This window comes from Aulonocara sp. 'chitande type north' Nkhata Bay, linkage group LG3 (genome assembly GCF_057382095.1).
Source record: "Aulonocara sp. 'chitande type north' Nkhata Bay isolate Kocher_YH1m ecotype deep benthic linkage group LG3, A_spYH_male_GT1.1, whole genome shotgun sequence".
NCBI lineage: Eukaryota > Metazoa > Chordata > Actinopteri > Cichliformes > Cichlidae > Aulonocara > Aulonocara sp. 'chitande type north' Nkhata Bay.
In genome coordinates this window covers 24,551,221-24,572,508 of record NC_141346.1, presented here as the reverse complement: position 1 = coordinate 24,572,508, position 21,288 = coordinate 24,551,221, and the positions used below count along the sequence as shown (strand labels likewise).

Sequence of the window (21,288 nt, the reverse complement as noted above, 5' to 3'; positions counted from 1 at the left end):
TATGTACATTTTATATGTAAGTTTGTTTACTTTAAATAAAGAATTAAAAAAAGAAAAAAAAGAAAACGTAATATGTTGACGATTTGTCACCTAGCATAAAATGGTATGCTTTGGGAGTGAGAATGTGTTGCAGCACCCGGCTTTCTTTAGACCGCAAAGGCCGGGTCCCGCTGTTTCCGGGCCGGCCAATAATAATGGTGACATTTAACGTATTTTAGCCGATAAATAAAAACTGTAAAATGTATTTATCACCCCCAACAGTCCTTTTGAATGTCTCCCTAATTCTGAGGTCTCAAGGTTGGCAAGTATGGCCACAACACCTCACTTTTTTGCCACATGTATCGCAAACCACCACGATTCAGCACAGGAGGGAGGGGGTGAGTAGCTCAAATGTGTTGTTAGCATGTTAGCAGAGCGATGCTACTGTGAACGGAGGAGCTATTTTCTTGATGTGAGCTTCTACTCAGGGTTTTTTCTTCCAGTTCAGAGCAGAAATTTTTTGTTAAGATACTGGATGTTGTGTTTTTTCTCCACAATTTTAATTATAAGCTAGATACATTGCTGCTAACAGCAACAGGGATGAGTCAGTGAGTCCGTTGGGCTTGTGAATCATGATTCATTAGTCAGTAAAGTGATTCTCGAGTATTGAACGATTCAATTCAACAGACAGATCTGTGTCTACAGTTTGAAACAACTCACATCCAAAAAATGTGAAATGTGGAGCACTGCTTTCAAATGAAAAAGGTGGAAAACAATAACTCACTAAAAACCCCATTCAAAAAAGTAAAATTCTGATATTTTTCAGGATTTTCAAAATGTTTTTTAATGTCGTTTTAAAAATAAGTAAACTTCAAAATCAAATTAGGGATCATATTTTTATGTTATCAATAAAAATTTACTTTGCAGTTTACTTTCCTTTTATTGGTTCTGCTGAGGACGTTCCAGTAGAAACAACCTGACGGAGGAATGTGAGCTATGCAGTGATGTAAGGAGCTCTCTGATTGGTTAGAGAGAAAGCGCGTCACCAGAGTTACTTTAGGCTCTGGTTTCTTGTTGCGCTGCAGAGTACAGGCTGTTGTTTCTGCACGTGGCGTGTTATTCACACTTGTAAAATCTTCAGCTGTGACATATGAAGAATAAGACGTGACAGTAGAGCGACACAGAGTCTTTATCCTCACAGTGCAGCGGTGGATTCAGCCTGTTTAAGGTAACTAACAATGCTAATGCTGTCAGACAGCACTGAGCTGTTACATTCATACACAGTGTCTTTAAAATAGTGATTAAAACGCTGCCTGTAAACAAAGTGCCATCAGACAGGATGTCATCACTAAACTTTCAAACACATCAGATTAAAATGAGCTGACAGCAAATCGTTCCTTGTATTACTGCACAAGGAAAAGACTGGAGATGACAATAATGATTTAATGGAATTTGTTTTCATTACATGTGTGCACACTTTCAATCTGAATGTAAAGTTGTGTGTAGTGTAGTTTTAGAAAATGTAACAGACCAGCACACAACAAATGAGACAACAAGCAAGAAGGATTTAGAAGTTCACAAGTGTTTCTTTCTTAAAGAACAGGCTCTGGTAATACGTGCAGCAATGGCAGAGGCTCGAGCATCCTACACTGCAACCACTGAACATCCAGGGTATGGACATTGAGGCTGTGGACAGCTACAGGTACCTTGGTGTTCATCTGAACAACAAACTGGACTGGACTCATAACTCAGACGCTCTCTACAGGAAAGGGCAGAGCAGGCTGTACCTGCTCCGGAGACTCAGGTCTTTTGGAGTGGAGGGCCCACTCCTGAAAACCTTCAGTTACTCTGTGGTGGCCTCAGCTATCTTTTATGGTGTGGTCTGCTGGGGCGGCAGCATCTCTGCTGGGGACAGGAAGAGACTGAACAGGCTGATCCGAAGGGCCAGCTCTGTTCTGGGATGCCCTCTGGACCCAGTGGAAGTGGTGAGTGACAGGAGAATGGCGGCTAAGCTGTCATCCCTGTTGGACAACATCTCCCACCCCATGCAAGAGACTCTGACAGCACTGAGCAGCTCCTTCAGTGGCTGCGGCACCCACGGTGTGGGACGGAGAGATTTCGCAGGTCTTTCCTCCCCACTGCTGTCAGATTCCTCAACAAAGACTTTTGCAGCTGATCAAACCCACATGTGCAATAAGACTGTTGGCCCCTCTGGCCAACACCAGTAGGTGGTAGGGTAGTGTCTTGCCCAAGGACACAACGACCAGGATAGCGAGAGCAGGGGGATCGAACCGGCAACCTTCCGGTTACAAGAAAAAGTAAAAGTAAAAGAAAAAGTCACTTTTAAACTAAGAATCACAAAAATCGTGAAGCACAGAAAAAAGGCAACAAATTTGGACTTGACTGTGTCTGCAGAAGTGAGAGGAGGTATTTTTACCCTCCATGAACCATCTGACTCAATTTGCCTTTCCAAACCTTGGTCTCCATGGTCGCACTTCTTTGGTGAAGGAGACTCTGACTTCAACAATAACACTCAGGTATTCCTCCATTTTTAAACATACAAGTATTTTCAAAATAATCTTTTATTCAATATGACTGAAAACAAGTGACTGAGTCCATGAACTCAGCAGTAAAGTGTCTTCTTACAACCACATCTATCGCCATCTGGTGGCCTTTAGAGAGAATACAGCAGCTGATTAGTACTGGCATTAGTACAGGGTGGGATGTACACAGCAGAGATGGAGGAAATCCACTCTGGAGGAGCTGAGTGTAAACTCCACACAAAGAGCCCAGCAGGATTTGAATCAGCAACCTTTTTGCTCTGAGGGGACAGAAACTGGGTCTGTGCTAAAGCACCACCTCTCCAAACATGCTCTGACCTCTGTATGACCTCTGTGTGACCTCTGCTGTTTCACTGTTTAGAGACTTTCCCATGATTTTCAAAGACCGTTCCCATGACAACCTCAGGTTCTCAGTTGACCTCTGTCACCTCAGTTTTCCCTAAAACTAACATTGTCTCATTGATTTGAGATGTAACATCTGAACAGATTCAGGTAAAAGTGACCAGGAACAGCTTCAATGTGTAAACATCTGGAACATCTGTAGAACGATATAAATGTGTAAATCTGTCATTTTGGTCACTTTAGGAAAAGTCTTCAAATGTCAGACAGCATGTACGACTCATACAAGCTGTGACTGAGCACTCCGTTCATGTAACACATGCTGACCACAGTGATAAGCTTCCCTGAAGCAAATACAAAAGCTTCAGATCGACAAACTCGTTACAGCAATGATGTCATCACCCTATTCAGAGTGAACTAGAGCTGCTGTTAGAGAGAGAGTGAAAGAGTGATGCGTTCACTGTTGGCACTAGGGGTCGTGCCTCACATGCAGCTTCATTTATGAAATTAAATACAAAAAGAAATACAAGTATAAATGTCAAATTAAACAAAAATATAACTACAGGGATCCTGAGTGTTTTATAGGTGACGTTCAAGAAGAATCTCTGCAAATCTAACTTTTAAAATAATTTTCAAACAAGAAGCTGCTGAGTGCCGAAATGATTGCTGGTGAGAGAATGAGGATTTTCAGTTTCAACAGTCGTGCTGTGTAAATGTGACCCGTCAGACTCATTTACAACAATCAGCCTTTTTAAGTCTATTTTCAATCTGAGTTCAAACAGTTATGATATGGAATGATTCACAATAAGGGAATATTTCATATATCGGTCCAGTCTTCATTCAATTAATCACAGCTTGAAAGTTTACTCTTATAAGTCAGCTTTCAGATAAATGTAGTGGTGCCAGTATATTAAAAGAACAACATTTGAATATAGAAAACAGAAATAAAAGCACCTTTAATGTTTCCTGAAGATCAGCATTTCAAACAGAGTTAAATTTCACTGCTGTAAAATTTGATTTAAATAAATAAATAGCAGTGAGATAAATTTCACTGTTGACATATTAGATTTTCATTATGTTATTAAAGTGTGATGTCATGAAGTTTATTAGCTAACTGTTGTTTACTTGCTAATCTTAAATTCACATAAAAGAAAGATTTTCTTCATGTCTATCAAACAATGCTGTAGCGGGCACTTTAAGGAAACCTGAAGCCGTGAGTCACAACTGTACAGTGGATATGTGTGGAACCTCTAGCTGCGTTTCCGGCTCACTTCACTAAAGTTAGTTTGACACCGAAACCTCTGGGAGTGACTCCGCCTTTGGGAGGACTCACTCGTCTACCGGGGAGGCACAGCCAGTGTTAGCGAAACAGTGAATAATTGACAGCAGGCTTATCCAATAACAAGCGCGGACGTGAAGCATGAAAAAAGGAAAAAAAAAAAAACAAAAACAGCCGGCTCCACTCTCCCACATTAATTCACTCGTGCACTTTGAATGTGCCTAATGAAACATGTTTGCTGTAACATCTCCGTGGCTCTGCTGGACTTTACTGTCTGTCTCCCTCGTGGGCTTTACCTGTGCAGGTGAGTTTTATTTTAAATCCTATCGATCTATTTCTTACCCGCTGTTAGATGTTCGAGCTGCTTTAGTTTCAGCTGCTCACAGAGGACGCAGGTCTCAGCTGTCACCAAACCTCTTCTGTCGTGTTAGAAAGTGGATGTTAGTGTTTAGACTCACACACGTTTACATAACAGTTTGTATAATGAAGCTGTGAAGAGAAGAGATTTTATTACTGTATTAACTTTAAAGTGGTGTCAGATAAACATGGACAAACTGCTGTAAAGGTTTATTATTGATTCATTGATTAAAAGTTCTTCTCAGAGTTTTTATTTGTTTATTTTTTAAAGACCATGTATCATTTTTGTACCACTTTACAAGTTTGTGCTACTTTGTGTTGGTCTGTCACAGAAAAACTCAGTGAAAACATTTGAGTTTGTGGTTGTAAGGCGACAAAATGTGTAAAAGTTCAAGGGGTATGAAAACCTTTTCAAGGCACAGTATATGCAGGTATGTGTATGTTTGTTTCATATGCCTGACATGACAGCTCATCATCACCTTGAGAGCATTTTAGTAAGTTTGGGCACACAGATAAAGGCTAATAACACATGAAATTTCACAAATATGTCATATATTTTATTAGGTGCTGTAACAAAGTGGATGAGCAGTTGCAATGCTCTCCCTTTGTCCCATGTGAGTTGACCTTTTTTTTTTTTTTTTTTTTTGCACGTTTCTCTGTTTCTATTTATTTGCTTTGATTTGCCATTTGTTGAGTAACATTGCTGCACTCACTATCCCGGGTTTGTCTGTTGCCGGCAAAACAAACATTCTGCAAATTGAGACAAATACCCAGTTACATGTTTCTTTATATTTTATTTCATCACAGATTAAGTCATTTGTTCATACTTTGTTGTTTCTTTCCAGTCTTCGTGTGGGAAACGCCGCCTTCTTCTGTATAGGGTTTATTGCCGGTTGGTGCAAATGGTGCATTATCGCCACCAACTGGTGTGCAGGTGGGAAACGCCTGCCTTGCATTTTGTTGTTTTAAGTCCTGCTGATGTGACATCAAGCGGAGGGGTTTCTTTTTCCATAGAAATGCTTCATTTTGTTTGTTTCAAGTTCTGAAGGGGTTTGTTGAATCTTGTTTATGTAAACGGAGCCATTTAGTTACGTAAATGTGTCAATTAGAAGTGTGAGGAGGTTTTGTGTCTTTTTAATCATCTGTGTAGAGTTTTAGATCCCTCAGTTTAAGTGAGAGGTACAGGCTGGGCTAATTGGAGGGAAATTGATGGCCCTATTTAAAGCCAGATTCAGAGGAGAGGTGAGCTGTGTTACCAGGTCCATGAACTGATGGGTTTTGTTAATCGAGTTACTTTTGGGGAAAGTTTTGTTAAGTTACGTTACACATTACGTTACACATTAAACGGAGTTCATTGTAAATAAATTGCTCACCTCTGCAAACCTGAAATTTCTGTGTAGTCTGCTTCCCTACAACCTTCCCTACAACCTTCCCTACAACCTTCCCTACAACCTTCCTTGACATTCGAGTCGGACTACCTCAACATGTTTGTTTGATTCATTTCTTAATGTGAGAACAATCAGGACACAGTTTGTTTCACAGATGCAGGTTCATATTGTGTGTGTGTGATGAACATTTAGCCTAATGTGCTGAACCCAGTGTGTACAACTCTTTGCTGATTGGCTGGTGTAGAAGTGAACAGATCAAACTTTCATCTGTAACCTCTCTGCTCTGTGTTTCCTTTTCAGACCACAAAAACGTCACAGCTGAGTCTGGACACGACGTCATTCTGACATGTCGAGCTCCAAACAACAACAACAGAGTAGTACAATGGAGCAGAGCTGATCTGGAGTCAGAATATGTTCTTTTGTACCGGGACAATCTGTCTATTCCAGAGTACCAGCATCCATCTTTTAAGAACCGGGTGGATCTGCAGGACAGACAGATGAAGGATGGAGACGTGTCTGTGATTCTGAGGGATGTGACGGTCAGTGACACTGGAACATACGAGTGTCATGTCTTTGTGAGAAAAACACTCTCATGGACATCCATCAGCAGCACCATCAACCTTCATGTTGATCCTCCAGGTGAGTGAGTAGAGTTGAGTGTGTGTGTGATCAGAGGTGAAGCTGCTTCCTGGTTGTTGATGTTTGTTTCTAAAGATGTTGTTGATGAGACTTTGTAGAAAGCAGCTGGTCTGAGTGATGTGATCAGAGTGCAGTAGATAATGTCTGACAGCAGTTTGAAGAGGAAATGGATTCTGTTCTGTTCTTCACTCATCACCTACCTGACAGCTGACACCTCACACCTGTTTCTCACCTGCAGGTCAGCCAGGAGGACACACAGAGGATGGAGGGAAGGAGGCTGGAGTTGGTAGAAGTCATCATGGTCGACTGATGGCTTCTGTTTTATTACTTGCTGTGATCATTCTTGTTTTTGCAGTTGTGATCTCTAAAAAACACAAGAAAGATCCTCCTCTTCATCCTCCTGATGAAGAAGCAAAGAAGGAAATGGTCTGAAGCAAAGCACCATGGAACAAGAGAGAGAGCGAATACATTAAACTAGTTAAAAACGTTTAACTATAAAAATGACATATTTATACGTATAGATAGATAGTTGTATGAGGGCAACATCACGAGGAGAACAAACAGAGTATAAACCAGTGTGTTTCACACTGAATGTGTTCAGGTCGGAGCTGCTGTGTGGACTATTTTAGTTTAATATCAGAAGCTGTTTGAGTGACATTTCATTACCCAGATGGTAACAGCTCCACACCATCTGATAAGTTTTGGTTGGAGATTTATGTAAAGCAAAGAAACTTTGGTTTGGTTGGTTCCTGAAGTGTGTACCTCTGGTGCAAATTACTGACCTCTGTCATCATTTTAAGTGGGGGAACTTGCACAATCGGTGGCTGACTAAATACTTTTTTGCCCCACTGTATGTGGGAATCAGTAACTCAGAAAGTCTGTTTGACATTAAACATGCGGGTCAAACTCAGTTTAAATGTTCTTCTGTGTTTCAGTGTTTCACAGTCTTTGTAAGTGTAGATGGACTTCATCTAAAAGCAGACAGAGACATGAGGAAAGTTTCTCAGGTATCAGGAAGCTGCTTCCACCCCGTGAGCTCCAGATGTGGCCTCAGAATTTCATCTTTTGTTTTTGTGGCCCACATTGGCTGTGATATAGACATCAGTGTGGATTATACGATGATGTTATGACTGATGGATGAGAAACAGGACTTCTGTACATATTTGTAGGCTGAGCGCTGACCTCATCCACAGAGCACTGAGGTGTGAGAGAGTAACTGAGAGTCAAAGCCGTCTGCACTCTGAGAGGATGATGACTGTACAATTACTTTTTCTGTGGGTTCATTGGTGCTGAAGTTCAGTACAAAACATCAGAGGAATGTTTTCAGCACTTTGTTGAATCTGCTGTGAAGAATTATAGCAGCTCTGAAAGTAAAAAAAAAAAAGAAGAAAAAAAAGACCAAATTCAGTACTAGGAAGGTGTACCTAATAATGTGGCCAGTGAGTGTATATGATTGTAATGAAATAAAACTTGTGAACTTGTTTGTATATTTTTGTGGTGTTCAGTGTGTGACAGAGATTTTCTTGTAAAGAGCTGAGCACTCCTGATCCTGTGTGATGTGTGTGAAGTGTAGACATTAAGTTTTCAGTGCTGCAGACTCAGAGGTGGGCAGCCTGTTGTTGCACTTTAATGTGGGTAGATGGCAGCACAGACCACTTCATCTTGGCTGGATCAAATTGAAAACTCACGTTAAGTTTCTTATTAAAGAATAAAACTTGGAGAAAAAAACAAATGTCTGTATGTGAACAACAACCTGATTTCAAATCTGTGGGTCAGTGAAGAATAAGTACTGAGTATGCACAGAGAAACAGAAGCACAGTCCAACTCCCCTGGAGGGCGTGCTAACATTAACACGTGTCTGCTGAAAACAATTTCACTCAAAAAGACACATTGCAGATGAAGGACGTTTATTAATGAAGTAAAGTATCTCCATCATAAAACAAACCACATTTGAACCTGTTAAAATAGAGAAATGTAAATTCATTCATATCTCACAGTGACACAGACAGCTGTAACATCAAACATCACATAAACAGTGATTCATTCCTCTATGAACTTTAAATAAACACATTAAAGAGATTTTGTCTGAGTCCTTCTTTCACTTCAGTCTGACTTCATGAAAACTTGCTGCTGAGCACTTTAGTTATAAAGCAGAGGTTAAAATGATCGTCTGAGTCTCCAGGATTCTCAGGCTGAATGAGGACACATGTTACACATGTTACAGATGTTCTCTTTATGACTCCTGAGACAAAAACTGACCAAACGTTCCTGCAGGTTTTACTTTGTGGCTGAAGTCGACTCATGTTTGTTCTTTGTTATCTCAGACAGGTGTGTTTGTTAGCCACAAGAATTCATGTTTCCATCAGACAGAAACAACCAATGAGGGGCAGACACACACTCACATTTCAGATCTTCTGAGGTTTCCTTCATGAGGAGAACAAACAGAATATAAACCAGTGTGTTTACAGTGAATGTGTCAGGTCTGAGCTGCTGTGTGGACCAGTTAGAGAGCAGCAGCTGGATCCCAGTGGTTGGACTGGTGGACGACTTCAGTGAGGAGTAGATGACATTTGGCTCTGGTAGAAACTCTGCACACACAAACACACAGGAGGAGAATATAAGCACAAAGCAGAGCCTCTCTGTTCTCTTTAGATACAGCAAAGCATCAGGACACGTCAGTGAACGCATCACAGTTACAATAATGTAACTTATTGAACTTTGACACATTTTGTGCAGGTGTGTCAGATCACACAGCATCTGCAGAGACACACAATCTTGTTTTGATACATTTTAACTGCAGGATGAAAAATAAACTGATTAAATAACATCAAATTGCTCCATCTTAACAGGTTACTGGCACCAGAATATTTAGTGGAACTGGTGCTTGTGTCCCAGTCAGTGTGTACATCCTGAGATGCTGCAGCCACAAACCTGTTCACTGTTCCCAGCTCACACTTAAAGACGACTGAATGTTTGCTGTGAGGACTCCTCGATCCTGGGACGACCTGCCTGAAGAAATCTGGCTCGCCTCATCAGTGTCGTCTTTTAAATCCTTGTTAAAGACTAATATATAAACTTTAACTCATCTTATTCATCCAGCTGTTGGAAGTTATTCACCACATGACACTTTGAGTCTGTGTGGCCGTAGTTTGATTCATATTTTACTCTTTGCTCTTTCACTCATCGTCTCTGGGAAGCACTCGTAACGATGGTTTGAAAAGTGACACAAACTTAAAAGTAAAGGAAAAGTTTGATTGTGAGCAACAGATTTATGGTGTTTGTACTAAAAGAAGAGCAGCTGTACCTCTCAGCTCTGACTGTTTTTCCTTCTCTTTGACTGACGTCTTCAGTTCTCACTGCTGAGCCGACTGCAGCTGCATCTGCACAATAAAACACACACACAGGACGTCAGTGCACGATTGACTTTACCCAGAATCCTCTGCAGGAGAAAATGGAAGGTACTCATGTTTAGCTGGACAGAGAAAAGTTACAGGAAGTCGTGATGTCGCTCTGATGTTGTTCAGTTTGTCTTGTACAACATTTTTCTGAAGTCTCATATAAAGACGTCGCTTCTCTGTTTTCTTAACAAAGTGGATTTTCTACAACAGTTTCAATGATAAGAAACAAAATGAATGACATTAGTTATGGAGCCTTTGGTAAATATTCAGAGAACAAGATGGAAAAACAATCAGTTACAGGAGCAAACATCATGCTGGCTTGAACACATATTTGTTGTTGAAGCTTCTCAGTATTTGAAACATGAAGATTTGTTAGTGTTTTTTAATGAGTTCATCTTTTAAACCATTTTAGCCTCGATTGTCCTGTTAAACACTATTTAAACTTCTGACTCTATAATGCAACAAAGAGTCAAGTTTAGCCTCTCTGCTAACTTCAGGCTAAAAACACTGATGACCTCCAACGCTGCCCCTCAGCCTCCTGGTAGAGGCTCCTATGGACCCAGCAGGGTGACAACAACACCCCATCAAAGGGACAAAGACACTGAGCAGCATGCAAAGAAGCCCACTCACTATAAACAGCATGTAACTAATAAGAACTACAATGGGATCATTGATGGAGCTGGACTGTTGTCAGAGTGCAGCTTAGAGGAGATTCTGAGTTTAGCAAAACCTCCTCATGGCTTAAAAAGTCTAACAAGTGTTAAGATTTCCTGTGAATATTACTGTGAACACTGAGACGCTCTCCTGTTTTCAGTGCAGCTCACTTTGTTATTGTTACTCATATAGAATTAAATAAAGTATTCAAATAAAAAGTGTAAATATAGACTTTAATTAGCCAGTTTGTTATGCTGCACCGAACAAACGCACTACTCTCACATCTGGTGTGACGGGACACGAGCTCCAGCTCAACCTCTGACTTTACTGATGAACGAGTGAAAGTGAATTCCTTTGTTTAGTTTATTATTAGAATCTGTTTGTTTGTTAGAAAGTGTTATAGATGCTATGTTATGTCCTACAGAGCAAATATTTCATATTCAGCCTTCATGAAGCGACCAGTTAAGTATTAAATCTTCTATAGCAATAATTCATCTTTGACGTTACATTATTTATATCATTTCAATGTATTCTTCATTTCACACATTTACATTGTTCTAAATATAATGTTTAAATAATTTTCATATTATTGAAGTCAGGATTATAACAGAAGGGTCACAATCATGGCTGCAGCAAATATGAAGACGAGGCTCAATCAATATCAAATACAAACAATATTTAAAGTGAGTTACTGACTCTTAAACTTGTAACTTTATTCAGTAAAAACTGTTTATTCTACCAGTGTTGTAATAAAATAAGTTGTACCATCAATAAATAAACAGCTGCTGAGGACTCGTTGGTGTAGCGAAGGACTAATGTCCTAAAGAGTAATATAGTACACACTCCTTCCTGAGACGACTGACATTTCCAACACTTGCACTGTTGACTCTGTGTTGCACACTGCTCAAAATAAAGGGAACTCAAAAATAAGAATCCCAGATCTGAATGAATGAAATATTCTCATTAAATACTTTAGATAGTTGAATGAGTGGAAATCCAATGTAGCAACCCATGGAGGTCTGGATTTGGAGTCACACTCAAAGAGGAAAAACACTCTACAGTAATGTCCTTACAACAAGTCAAAGTGAAGCTCGACAGTGTGTGTGGCCTCCACGTGTCTGTATGACCTACAACACCTGGACATGCTCCTGATGAGGTGGTGGATGGTCTCCTGATGGACCTCCTCTCAGACGTGGACTGAAGCATCTGCCAACTCCTGGACAGTCTGTGGTGCAGTTGGTGGACGGAGCGAGACATGACGTCCCAGATGTGCTGGGTTGAATCAGGTCTGGGGAACAGCTGGACCAGTCCACAGCATCAATGCCTTCGTCCTGCAGGAAATGCTGACACACTGCAGCCACATGAGGTTCAGCATTGTCTTGCATTAGGAGGAAACCAGAGCTGCCCGCACCAACATATGATCTCACAGGGGGTCTGAGGATTTCATCTTAGTACCTAATGGCAGTCAGGCTACCTCTGATGAACACATGGAGGGCTGTGCAGCCCCCCCCAAAAGAAATGCCACCCCACACCATAACTGACCCACTGCCAAACCATCATGCTGGAGGATGTTGGAGGCAGCAGAAGGTTCTCCACGCTGTGTCCAGACTCTGTCACGTCTGTCACATGTGCTCAGTGTGATTCTGCTTTCATTGCCAGGGGCAAACTTGCCATCTCGGTGTTCTCTGGCAAATGCCAAACGTCCTGCACGGTGCTGGGCTGTAAACACAACCTCCACCTGTGGACGTCGGGCCCTCATGCCACCCTCATGGAGTCTGTTTCTGACCATTTGAGCAGACCTGTACATTTGTGGCCTGCTGGAGGTCATTTTGCTCTGGCAGTGCTCTTCCTGTTCCTCCTTCCACAAAGGTGAAGGCAGCGGTCCTGCTGCTGGGTTGTTGCCCTCCTACGGCCTTCTGATGTACCGGCCTGTCTCCTGGTAGCGCCTCCATGCTCTGGACACTACACTGACACACAGCAAACCTTCCTGCCACAGCTCACATTGATGTGATCCTGGATGAGCTGCACTACCTGAGCCACTTGTGTGGATTGTAGACTTTGTCTCAATCTATCACTAGAGTGAAATCACAGCCAGCATTGAAAAGTGACCAAAACATGAGCCAGAAAGCATCAGCACAGAGAAGGTCTGTGGTCACCACCTGCAGAAACACTCCTTTATTGGGATGTCTTGCTAATAATTCCCACCTGTTGTCTAATCCAACAGTGTGTGGCATTGATTGTCAATCAGTGTTGCTTCCTAAGTGGACAGTTTGATTTCACAGAAGTGTGATTGGCTTGGAGTTACATTGTGTTGTGTAAGTTTTCCCTTTGTTTTTGGAGCAGTGCATTTATTCTGTGTACTATTGTATTTATGTATTATCATCCTTTTCTATCCTTACTAGGGCTGTGCGATATGACCAAAATCTCATATCCTGATATAAAACATCTATCGTCCGATAACGATATAAATCACAAAAATGTAACATTTTCTGTAAATTCTGTGAATCTCGGGCAGCTCGACTTGCTTGAAGTGTTTCCAGCTGCACGTCGTGTAGCTGGAGTCGAGTGTTTTAACCGATGAAACGATACATTTTTAGACATAAGTTGTAGCTGTTTTGCTTCTCATCCGTAAACACTGCATACTCTTTCACGTGATTCAGTTTATTTTGAAAAGTCTCAACAGGATCTTGAGCTTTATTGTGAAAGGTTTATGTGGAACATAAACAAGCGGACACACGATGGTTTTACAGTTGTTGTTGCTAACGACGACGCATAAAAACAGGCGCTTGTGCGTCCGTAGTGTGGTTATATTGAATATAAGAGAAAGAAATGAATATAGCCACTACAGCGACCATCAAAACCATGAAAAAATATTGACGTAAACAGTTTATTTTGCGACACCACGAAACAAACGATAGCGTAAACTGAAACGATATATCTGGTTATATCGAACAGCCCTCATCCTTACTCTCTCTATTCAAGCACAATACTGTTGAACTTATTCTCAGTTTATCTTCGGTATAGTTGTAAACATGTATATTTGAATTTGTTATATTTTCATGTCATTTTACAGTGTTTTTCACCTTTGAAGGAGGACGATGTTTTGTCCCACTGTTACCTGAGTGTGTATTGTTTGGTTGACAATAAAACTCGACTAAAACAACAGAGTACTGGTACAGTACTAGGTTTGCTAGTACTACATTACTGTATATTACTCACACAAACACACACACACTCTTCATCAGCAGCAGACAGTCTCTTTGATGTTGATACATTTATCCATAACTGTGTGAAAACAGCACATGTGGAGGTGCAGGGAGGGAAAACCCGGGTTAACTGAGTGAGTTTTATCAACTCATATCAGCTTCATATGACAGAATATCCTGATTACCAATGTTAGCGTCAACTAATCTGAATAACAGAAATATACCCTGGGTATAATAAACCTGCTCTGTAGTGCAGGAGATTCTACTTACAGAGCAGACACAGCACAGATGTTTCCTTCATCGTCCTTCTCACTCATTTCAGCTTTTTCTCATTTCTGTCTCTGACACCAAGTAAAGTCGCCCTCTTCCTCCTTCCTGTTGGTACAAAGAGAGTCGAGGTCAGATACATTAGAAATATATACAACTATTAACACACTGTAACGGTTACTCTCTTCTAACACGTGGTATGAACGCCCTGTTACTTAAAGTTGCTACAAAAACACACAGATAGTTTTTTTTAAAGAATATTTCCAAGATGGACGTCTGATCGACATCACGGATGTTACACCAGTGTCCATTTGATGAACCTCTTCAGCATCACCTGCCTGTCACCCTGTCAGACTTGTTACGACTCATCAAGCGACGTCACCGACCAGCCAATCGGTGACATCACAGTTTAGTACCTGCTCAGATCGCTTGGAAACCCGGCCGAGCAGGTACTAAAGAAATACCTGGTACCAGGTACTGATGACCATTCACACTCACATTCACACCTCTGGGCGATTGAGAATCACCAGTGAACTTAACCCCACTGACTGCATGTCTGTGGACTGTGGGAGGAAGCTGGAGTACCTGAAGAGAACCCACACAAACACAAGGAGAACATGCAAACCCCCCACAGAGACTCCCCGACCAGGTGGTGGATACAAACGCTCAGTGTCACCATGTGGCCCTCTTAAAAATGTATTTAGGTACTTTAAATATACACAACATGTAAACTATAAAAATAATAAATAAAAGTTATAATGCCACTTATGTCAGCTGTAACTCTCATCTGGACTCTAATTTTACAGTTTTGTTTTTATTATTAAGTGTCAGTGCACTTATGTTAACGACAGTGAATCCTTAAGCTGTCATCATCGATTTTCACCTGTCAGCCTCATTCTGTCCTTTCTGAAAGTCTTCAACAACTCAATTATGATGTGACTGGAAACACAATGAAGACAAAATATTAGATATAAAATAACTGACTGGAATATTAATTCTGTTTTATCAACATATATAAACACATTTAAGGATCTGACTGCAATGTTTAAAAAAAACAAACAAACAAATGAACAGTTATTAATAAATATAACAAACATACAGTCTTTTAGAAAGTAGAGCCGATCAATGCATTTATGGATTATTGGAGTTTTTACAAAACTGATCATTTAAACAGAAGTCATTTCCAATGTTTCTATTTATTTTTATGTGTATTGTCTTTACTTATATTGGTAAGTAGAGTTCAGTGAACATGATTTATGACGGGTTATATAAAATTTAGAAATTAACTGTTTTGCAAAGTATCTCAAATCCTGCGTTATTTGACACGTTTCACATATACACCAACAAGTCATTTACAACAATGTAAATACGGCCAATCATTTTAATGCGGAAACCAGGAAACCAGTTCGGGGCACAACCGTATTTGGCACCGTTACCGTCCCGAGCGAACGTCTTCACGGCGACAAGATGGGTAGCGGTGTTCGTACGTCGCTCTTCGGGATTCTTCTCGTCTGTTATTTCGCGTTTGCGTCAACAGGTGAGTATGTAACTCTTAGATTGCTGATGAATTGATTTGCCGTTATTGGCATATTAAACACACGCAACCGGGACGTAAGCGTGATTAGCGAAGCTAGTTGCGAAGTAGAAGCGGCTCTGTGTGGTGTGAGTTTTCTGTGTGTTTTGCTTAGTCTTAGTATTTGTGTGCAGTTTAAGTGATCACTGTTAGAGCCACCGAGACTTGCTGAACATCGTTTTTCGGCTAAAACCTCACATAACAGAAAACATTCACTTGGCTCAAAGCACGGCTACCTGCCGAGCTAGCGACAGCAAAGCGACACGTCAAGTTAGCATAGCGGTACAAATCAGAGTAGCGGGCAAAAGCGGACTGGTCCCGGATTACTTTCACGTCATAACAGGGGTTTCTAATCCGGGAAACCTGAAGTTGGTACTAATATAATGCTATTAGCATGTGCAGTGCTCTGCTACGGGAGAAAGTTAAGGATAAAAAAGCTCGAAACAGGCGTTTCGACACGGTGTCGCACTTCCGTAACGCGCGCTATGCTAGCGATCAGCGAAGGAGGAGAAGCGCTACCGCGAGTCTTAATGTTCGCGGCGGGTAACAGGTCGGCTGGCTTCACCCCGGCGCACAAATCACAGCTCACTTGACCGCGTTATCTCAGGAGAACAACCAAGCCACTAAAGAAGTACTAAAACTCGAGGAGACGCACAACTGGAGCACTGTTTGCGCGCACTGTGTGTGGATTATTTAACCATCAGAGCCTGGTTAAGGAACAGTCATTTTTTGTCTCGCATCAAGTACCTGCTGAGAACATCACTGTAGTGAAGTTTATCTGAGTTTTCCCCATCCAGAAACTGGATGACAGCGAAGGTCATGGACAAAAGAAAATAGGTCCTGTTGATATTTGGGCTTCGTTCCGCCTGTTCCAATAAGAAGTCATCCCTCACTTGAGAATGCACTCAAACTTTAACATTTCCGCAGCAATTTGCTGAAACAACCTCTGAACCAACAACAAGGATGTAAGACTTCCTAAAACTATAACTTCTTTTTCTAGGAGGTTTCACTTTATGGCAATGTAACGACATCCAACTGTAACTTTGTCACCAAATTAAAACATCACTACTTGACTAGCTGGTTGTAAAGAAAGCGGAGTAACCTGGATCCTGACCAGTGCGCGCTCCCGACGCTGGGGAACGCTCCGTCGGTGATAAATGGCACAACGCTCAACCAGAGCAGCAGCCATGTTTCAGCGCTACAACCAGACGTGAAACACGACCTTCTTATGACTCTGCGTGTCTGTGTTTTACTTACCCCGACATGCAGAGGCTCTAAAAACATACTAGCAGCTCCTTTGTGCCTGATCCCACACGTCAGCAAACATGAAGACGGTGAAAGCTGCTGATAAGCTTCGTTTTTGTCGACGTCACTATTAAAAACAGGCTCCAATATCCAAAGTTAAGCCCACGTCGATTTCGAGTAAAGGGCATCATTGTTTAAAGCTCCTAGCAAAGCTGTTTTCCACCGTCCACGAACGATAACACAAACGTTAATAACACAAACAGCTTCTCTTCTCACGGAGAGCAACCGTGTAGCGAGCTCACAAAGATTGCAGCGGAAGCGCGTTCCCTGTGTGCCTGCAGAGCGAGCCGATGACCGATAGGGGGCAGTGTACAGTATGGTACATACTACAGCGCGCCCAGGTTGGCACGGAGTCGTGGGCCTGATGTCTGAACTGGGAGCTCATTGCATCATTTAGTCAGCCCCGTCACCTGCATCTATCTGATACTGATTTCTCAGAGGGAGCAGTGTAGTAGATGAAGAGCTGATGGTGAAATCAGGAGCAAAAACTAACGAATGTTGGTTGAATTGAATGTTGGCCTGGTCAACACAAGTTCAATTCAATTTTATTTATATAGCGCGAAATCACAACAACAGTCACCTCAAGGTGCTTTATACTCTAAGGTAGACCCTACAACAATACATGTCCAGGAAGTTCATGTCGTGTTCACAAAGATGATGATTATGTGAACAGAGGTGGACCTACAACATGGCTTCATGTCTACAAACCCACAAAGTCTTACAGCAGTAAGGATGCACCCGTGTCATCCATGTGATCTGCGTGCTCAGAGCCTGGCTCTACAATCACCTGGACACAGAGAAACCTTGATGTAGATGTTTGATGAGCTAAAGTCCACAATATTAAGATTATGTGTATATTTTACTTTAACGATCCCTGTGGGGAAATTACTCTTTCTGCATTTGACCTGTTCACTCAGTGAAGCACTGAGCAGCCACTGAGCAGGCGCCCGGGGAGCAGTGTGTAGGAACGGTACCTTGCTCAGACATACTTCAGGGTAGCCGTTCAGTGGACTTGAACCCCCGACTTTCCGATCATGGGGCGACCACTCTGACTGACAGCCTATACAGACATAAACTTATTATCATAATTTCGTTCTGTGGTCACCAGAAAAACAACCTGAAATAATAACCTGAAAAACATTGCATCTTTCTGAGCATAAGAACAAAAACAACAAATATGCAGCTGTTCAAAGGTGTTTGCAAAAATATTATTTTTCTTAAGTCCTTTCAAATTGTGTTTTTGTTTGATTTCTAACACTGGGAGCTAAACACAAGTTGTTCTGTTTGCACTGAGATATGTTTAGACTTTGTTCTTTATCAAGAATTTATCGCTTTGTTGTTCGTCTGAATTCTGTGATTCCTTAACAGATTTTAACAGGTCTATGGTCACGTTTGTGTGATTCAACCAGCATAAACCAGAGAGCAGTTGTGTCTGTTCCCCACTCCGATTGGCTGCTGTAGAAGTGACTGTTTCCTCTCTGCTCTGTTGTTACATCTTTCAGACCAGAAAACCATCACGGGTCAGTCTGGACAGAACGCCACGATGACATGTCGAGCTCCAAACAACAACTTCACACTTGTACAGTGGAGCAGAGCTGATCTGGAGCCAGAACATGTTGCTGTTTACAAGGGTGGACAGTTCCTTCCAGATCACCAGCATCCATCTTTTAAGAACCGGGTGGATCTGCAGGACAGACAGATGAAGGATGGAGACGTGTCTTTGATTCTGAATAATGCAACGAGTGCTGATAGTGGAAAATACGAATGTCGTGTGTTCAACAGAGGAACTATGCGCAGGAAGAGAGCCCTGTCAAAGATTCCTCCCATCAGCATCATCCACCTGAGTGTTGTTGTTCCTCCAGGTGAGTGAGTAGAGTTGAGTGTGTGTGTGATCAGAGGTGAAGCTGCTTCCTGGTTGTTGATGTTTGTTTCTAAAGATGTTGTTGATGAGACTTTGTAGAAAGCAGCTGGTCTGAGTGATGTGATCAGAGTGCAGTAGATAATGTCTGACAGCAGTTTGAAGAGGAAATGGATTCTGTTCTGTTCTTCACTCATCACCTACCTGACAGCTGACACCTCACACCTGTTTCTCACCTGCAGATCAGCCAGGAGGACACACAGAGGATGGAGGGAAGGAGGCAGGAGGGAAGGAGGATGAATTTTTTGGACTGAAAGTTGGTCTTCCTGTTGGCGTTATTGTTGCTGCTGTTGTTGTTGTTGGTGGTGTTTTAATCTACAGGAAACTTAAACCACAGAGTCAGGGTTCATACCAGCCTCCAGCTGAACAGCAGCCTGTTTGAAATGTGAAAATAAGATTTTCACAAGTTATTAAATGTTATTTTTGTTTGGTGCAAAACATCGACAAACAGTCCAACAGAGAAACAGAGTCAGGATTCGCCTCCTTGAACTCTCTCAGAGGGCTTCCAGCTGATCTGAGTCTCCTGCTGCTGTTCCAGCTTCTCAGAGCAGAGACAGACGAGGACATCCTGGATTTGTTGTTCAGCATCTTTGTGAACGATTTCATCACGTTGTGTTGAACAGTTTTAAAGATGGATTCATTCCAAAAGAAGATTGAACTAATGTCGTACTTTTCCTTCTTTTTCTTTAGTTTTCTTGAATTTCAGACGTGTCCTGTTTCTACTGTATGTGTAGCTGTTAGCTCGTGACCTCTGCTCCTGCTGAGCTGAAGCCTCAGACTGTTTCTGTAGTTTAAATAGACGAGACATCTATAATATATATTTGTATATATTAAATTACACGGAGCTTTTATTTATTTCTGTTTATTTATACACTTTTAAAATTATTCCTGGTACAGATTTTATTGTTTTACGTTATTATTGATGAAAAAATGAGTTGGTTTTTGTATACATGAATTCTCTTTTATAAAAAATATTTTCTAACCTGTATTCCAAAACGTTGGTTCTGTTCGTCTGGACGTAGCTTGTAAATGTCCTGTTTATAAGGTTGGGGAAACCTGCAGTCACTTGGATGAGTGACGAAACGTTTCTCCCACTGAAAACACTACGTCCAGGTGAACAGAGTCAACTTTTGGAGATTTACTTACCTGGATGATTGAACATGCATCAAGGCCCTTTCTCACCTGTACAGTCTGTTTTTGTTCTGTAAATAAATTTTCTTAACCTGAATGTTGCTTCCTGTTGCTTCATGAGTAAATCTGAAATGAAACTGAATAATCTGAGCTGGAATCAGTCAAAAGTGAGTTTGTGTGAAATCATCTTTGCTTCTGCTTTTAAAGTGAGTTTTTTTCCCCAACTATCGCCATCTGGTGGCCTTCAGAGAGAATGCAGGCATCCATGTTTTATACTGTGTCTACAATGTATCAGTGTGGTGCTATTAGTATAAGGTGGGATGTAGATTTTGTTACATTGTACCTGTGAGCACAAACTACACACATCAATAGGCAGGTCATGTACTTACATTCATGCTGTGCTACAAACCCCTCAAAGTGCTTTTAATTAACTGCACATTCATAAAGCAGCTTATTCTGGGCACTTCATCTCCCTCACATACACGACCAACCTAGAATCTTCCACTCCAGAGTAGCTGAGTGCAAACTCCACACAGAAAAAAAGAAGCCCAGCAGGATTTGAACCTAGAACCTTCTTGCTCTGACAGGACAGCAACAACCTGCACCACCTATGGCAGAAACTGGATCTGTGCCAAAGCAACATCTCTCAAAGCGCACTCTGACATCTGTATGACCTGTGCTGCTTTCTTTTTCACTCTAGGGAACCTTGGACTTTTGAGTCTTTGTCCTTCGTGGGGTTTACCTGTGCAGGTGAGTTTGATATCAAAATCTTATTAATTTCATACGACAGCTGAGTGCTGTTGGCTGCTCACAGAGAGGACGCAGGTCTCCTGTCACCAAACCTCTGCTGTCATGTGGCAAAGCAGATGTTAGTTTTTAGATGTACTCACACACAAACAGTTTGGTGCAATTAAGTTGTGAAGACAAGATTTTTCTGTTCATAACTCAGCTGTCACCAGCAGAGGGAGGAGTCGAGGCAACAGCTGATCTAGAGAAATCTTCTCAGGGTAGCAAAATCAAAGTCATTTCTTTACACATATTACAGAATGTAACATCTGCATAGGGCAGCTGTAGCTACAACCGTAGCTTGCCTCCACCAGTGTGTGAATGTGAGAGTGAATGAATAATGGCATTGTAAAGCGCTTTGGGTGCCTTGAAAAGCGCTATATAAATCCAATCCATTATTATGTATCATATACATGGTTAAAATACATGAAATATACTTGCTGCCTACTTTATATAAAAAAAAACTTTATTGTTTTCTTTAACACTCATAATTAAACATTTCACTTAA

The 21,288-nt window shown here is 41.4% G+C and overlaps 1 protein-coding gene and 1 long non-coding RNA gene across 2 annotated transcripts; one reads left to right on the top strand and one right to left on the bottom strand.

Annotated features, from left to right (window-relative positions):
• Window positions 1-4,212: 4,212 nt before the first annotated feature.
• Window positions 4,213-20,084, top strand: LOC147334731 (junctional adhesion molecule-like). Its single transcript, XM_086274533.1, has 4 exons — window positions 4,213-4,462; window positions 6,204-6,542; window positions 18,448-18,807; window positions 19,046-20,084. The coding sequence occupies exons 1-4, from the start codon at window positions 4,390-4,392 to the stop codon at window positions 19,243-19,245; spliced, it is 972 nt and encodes a 323-aa protein (XP_086130659.1). The 5' UTR covers window positions 4,213-4,389; the 3' UTR covers window positions 19,246-20,084.
• LOC147334732 (uncharacterized) lies at window positions 8,433-17,232 on the bottom strand. Its single transcript, XR_015126372.1, has 4 exons — window positions 16,898-17,232; window positions 14,071-14,175; window positions 9,847-9,922; window positions 8,433-9,130 (listed from the first exon to the last, which is right to left on the bottom strand). It is a non-coding gene; the product is annotated as an uncharacterized LOC147334732 (long non-coding RNA).
• Window positions 20,085-21,288: the final 1,204 nt, after the last annotated feature.

Excerpts from the sequence above, each read along its gene's own strand:
- LOC147334731 (XM_086274533.1), top strand. The coding sequence starts at position 4,390 with ATGTTTGCTGTAACATCTCCGTGGCTCTGCTGGACTTTACTGTCTGTC. Across the intron at positions 4,463-6,203 it reads CGTGGGCTTTACCTGTGCAG|ACCACAAAAACGTCACAGCT; the intron begins GTGAGTTTTATT and ends TTTCCTTTTCAG. Across the intron at positions 6,543-18,447 it reads CCTTCATGTTGATCCTCCAG|ACCAGAAAACCATCACGGGT; the intron begins GTGAGTGAGTAG and ends TACATCTTTCAG.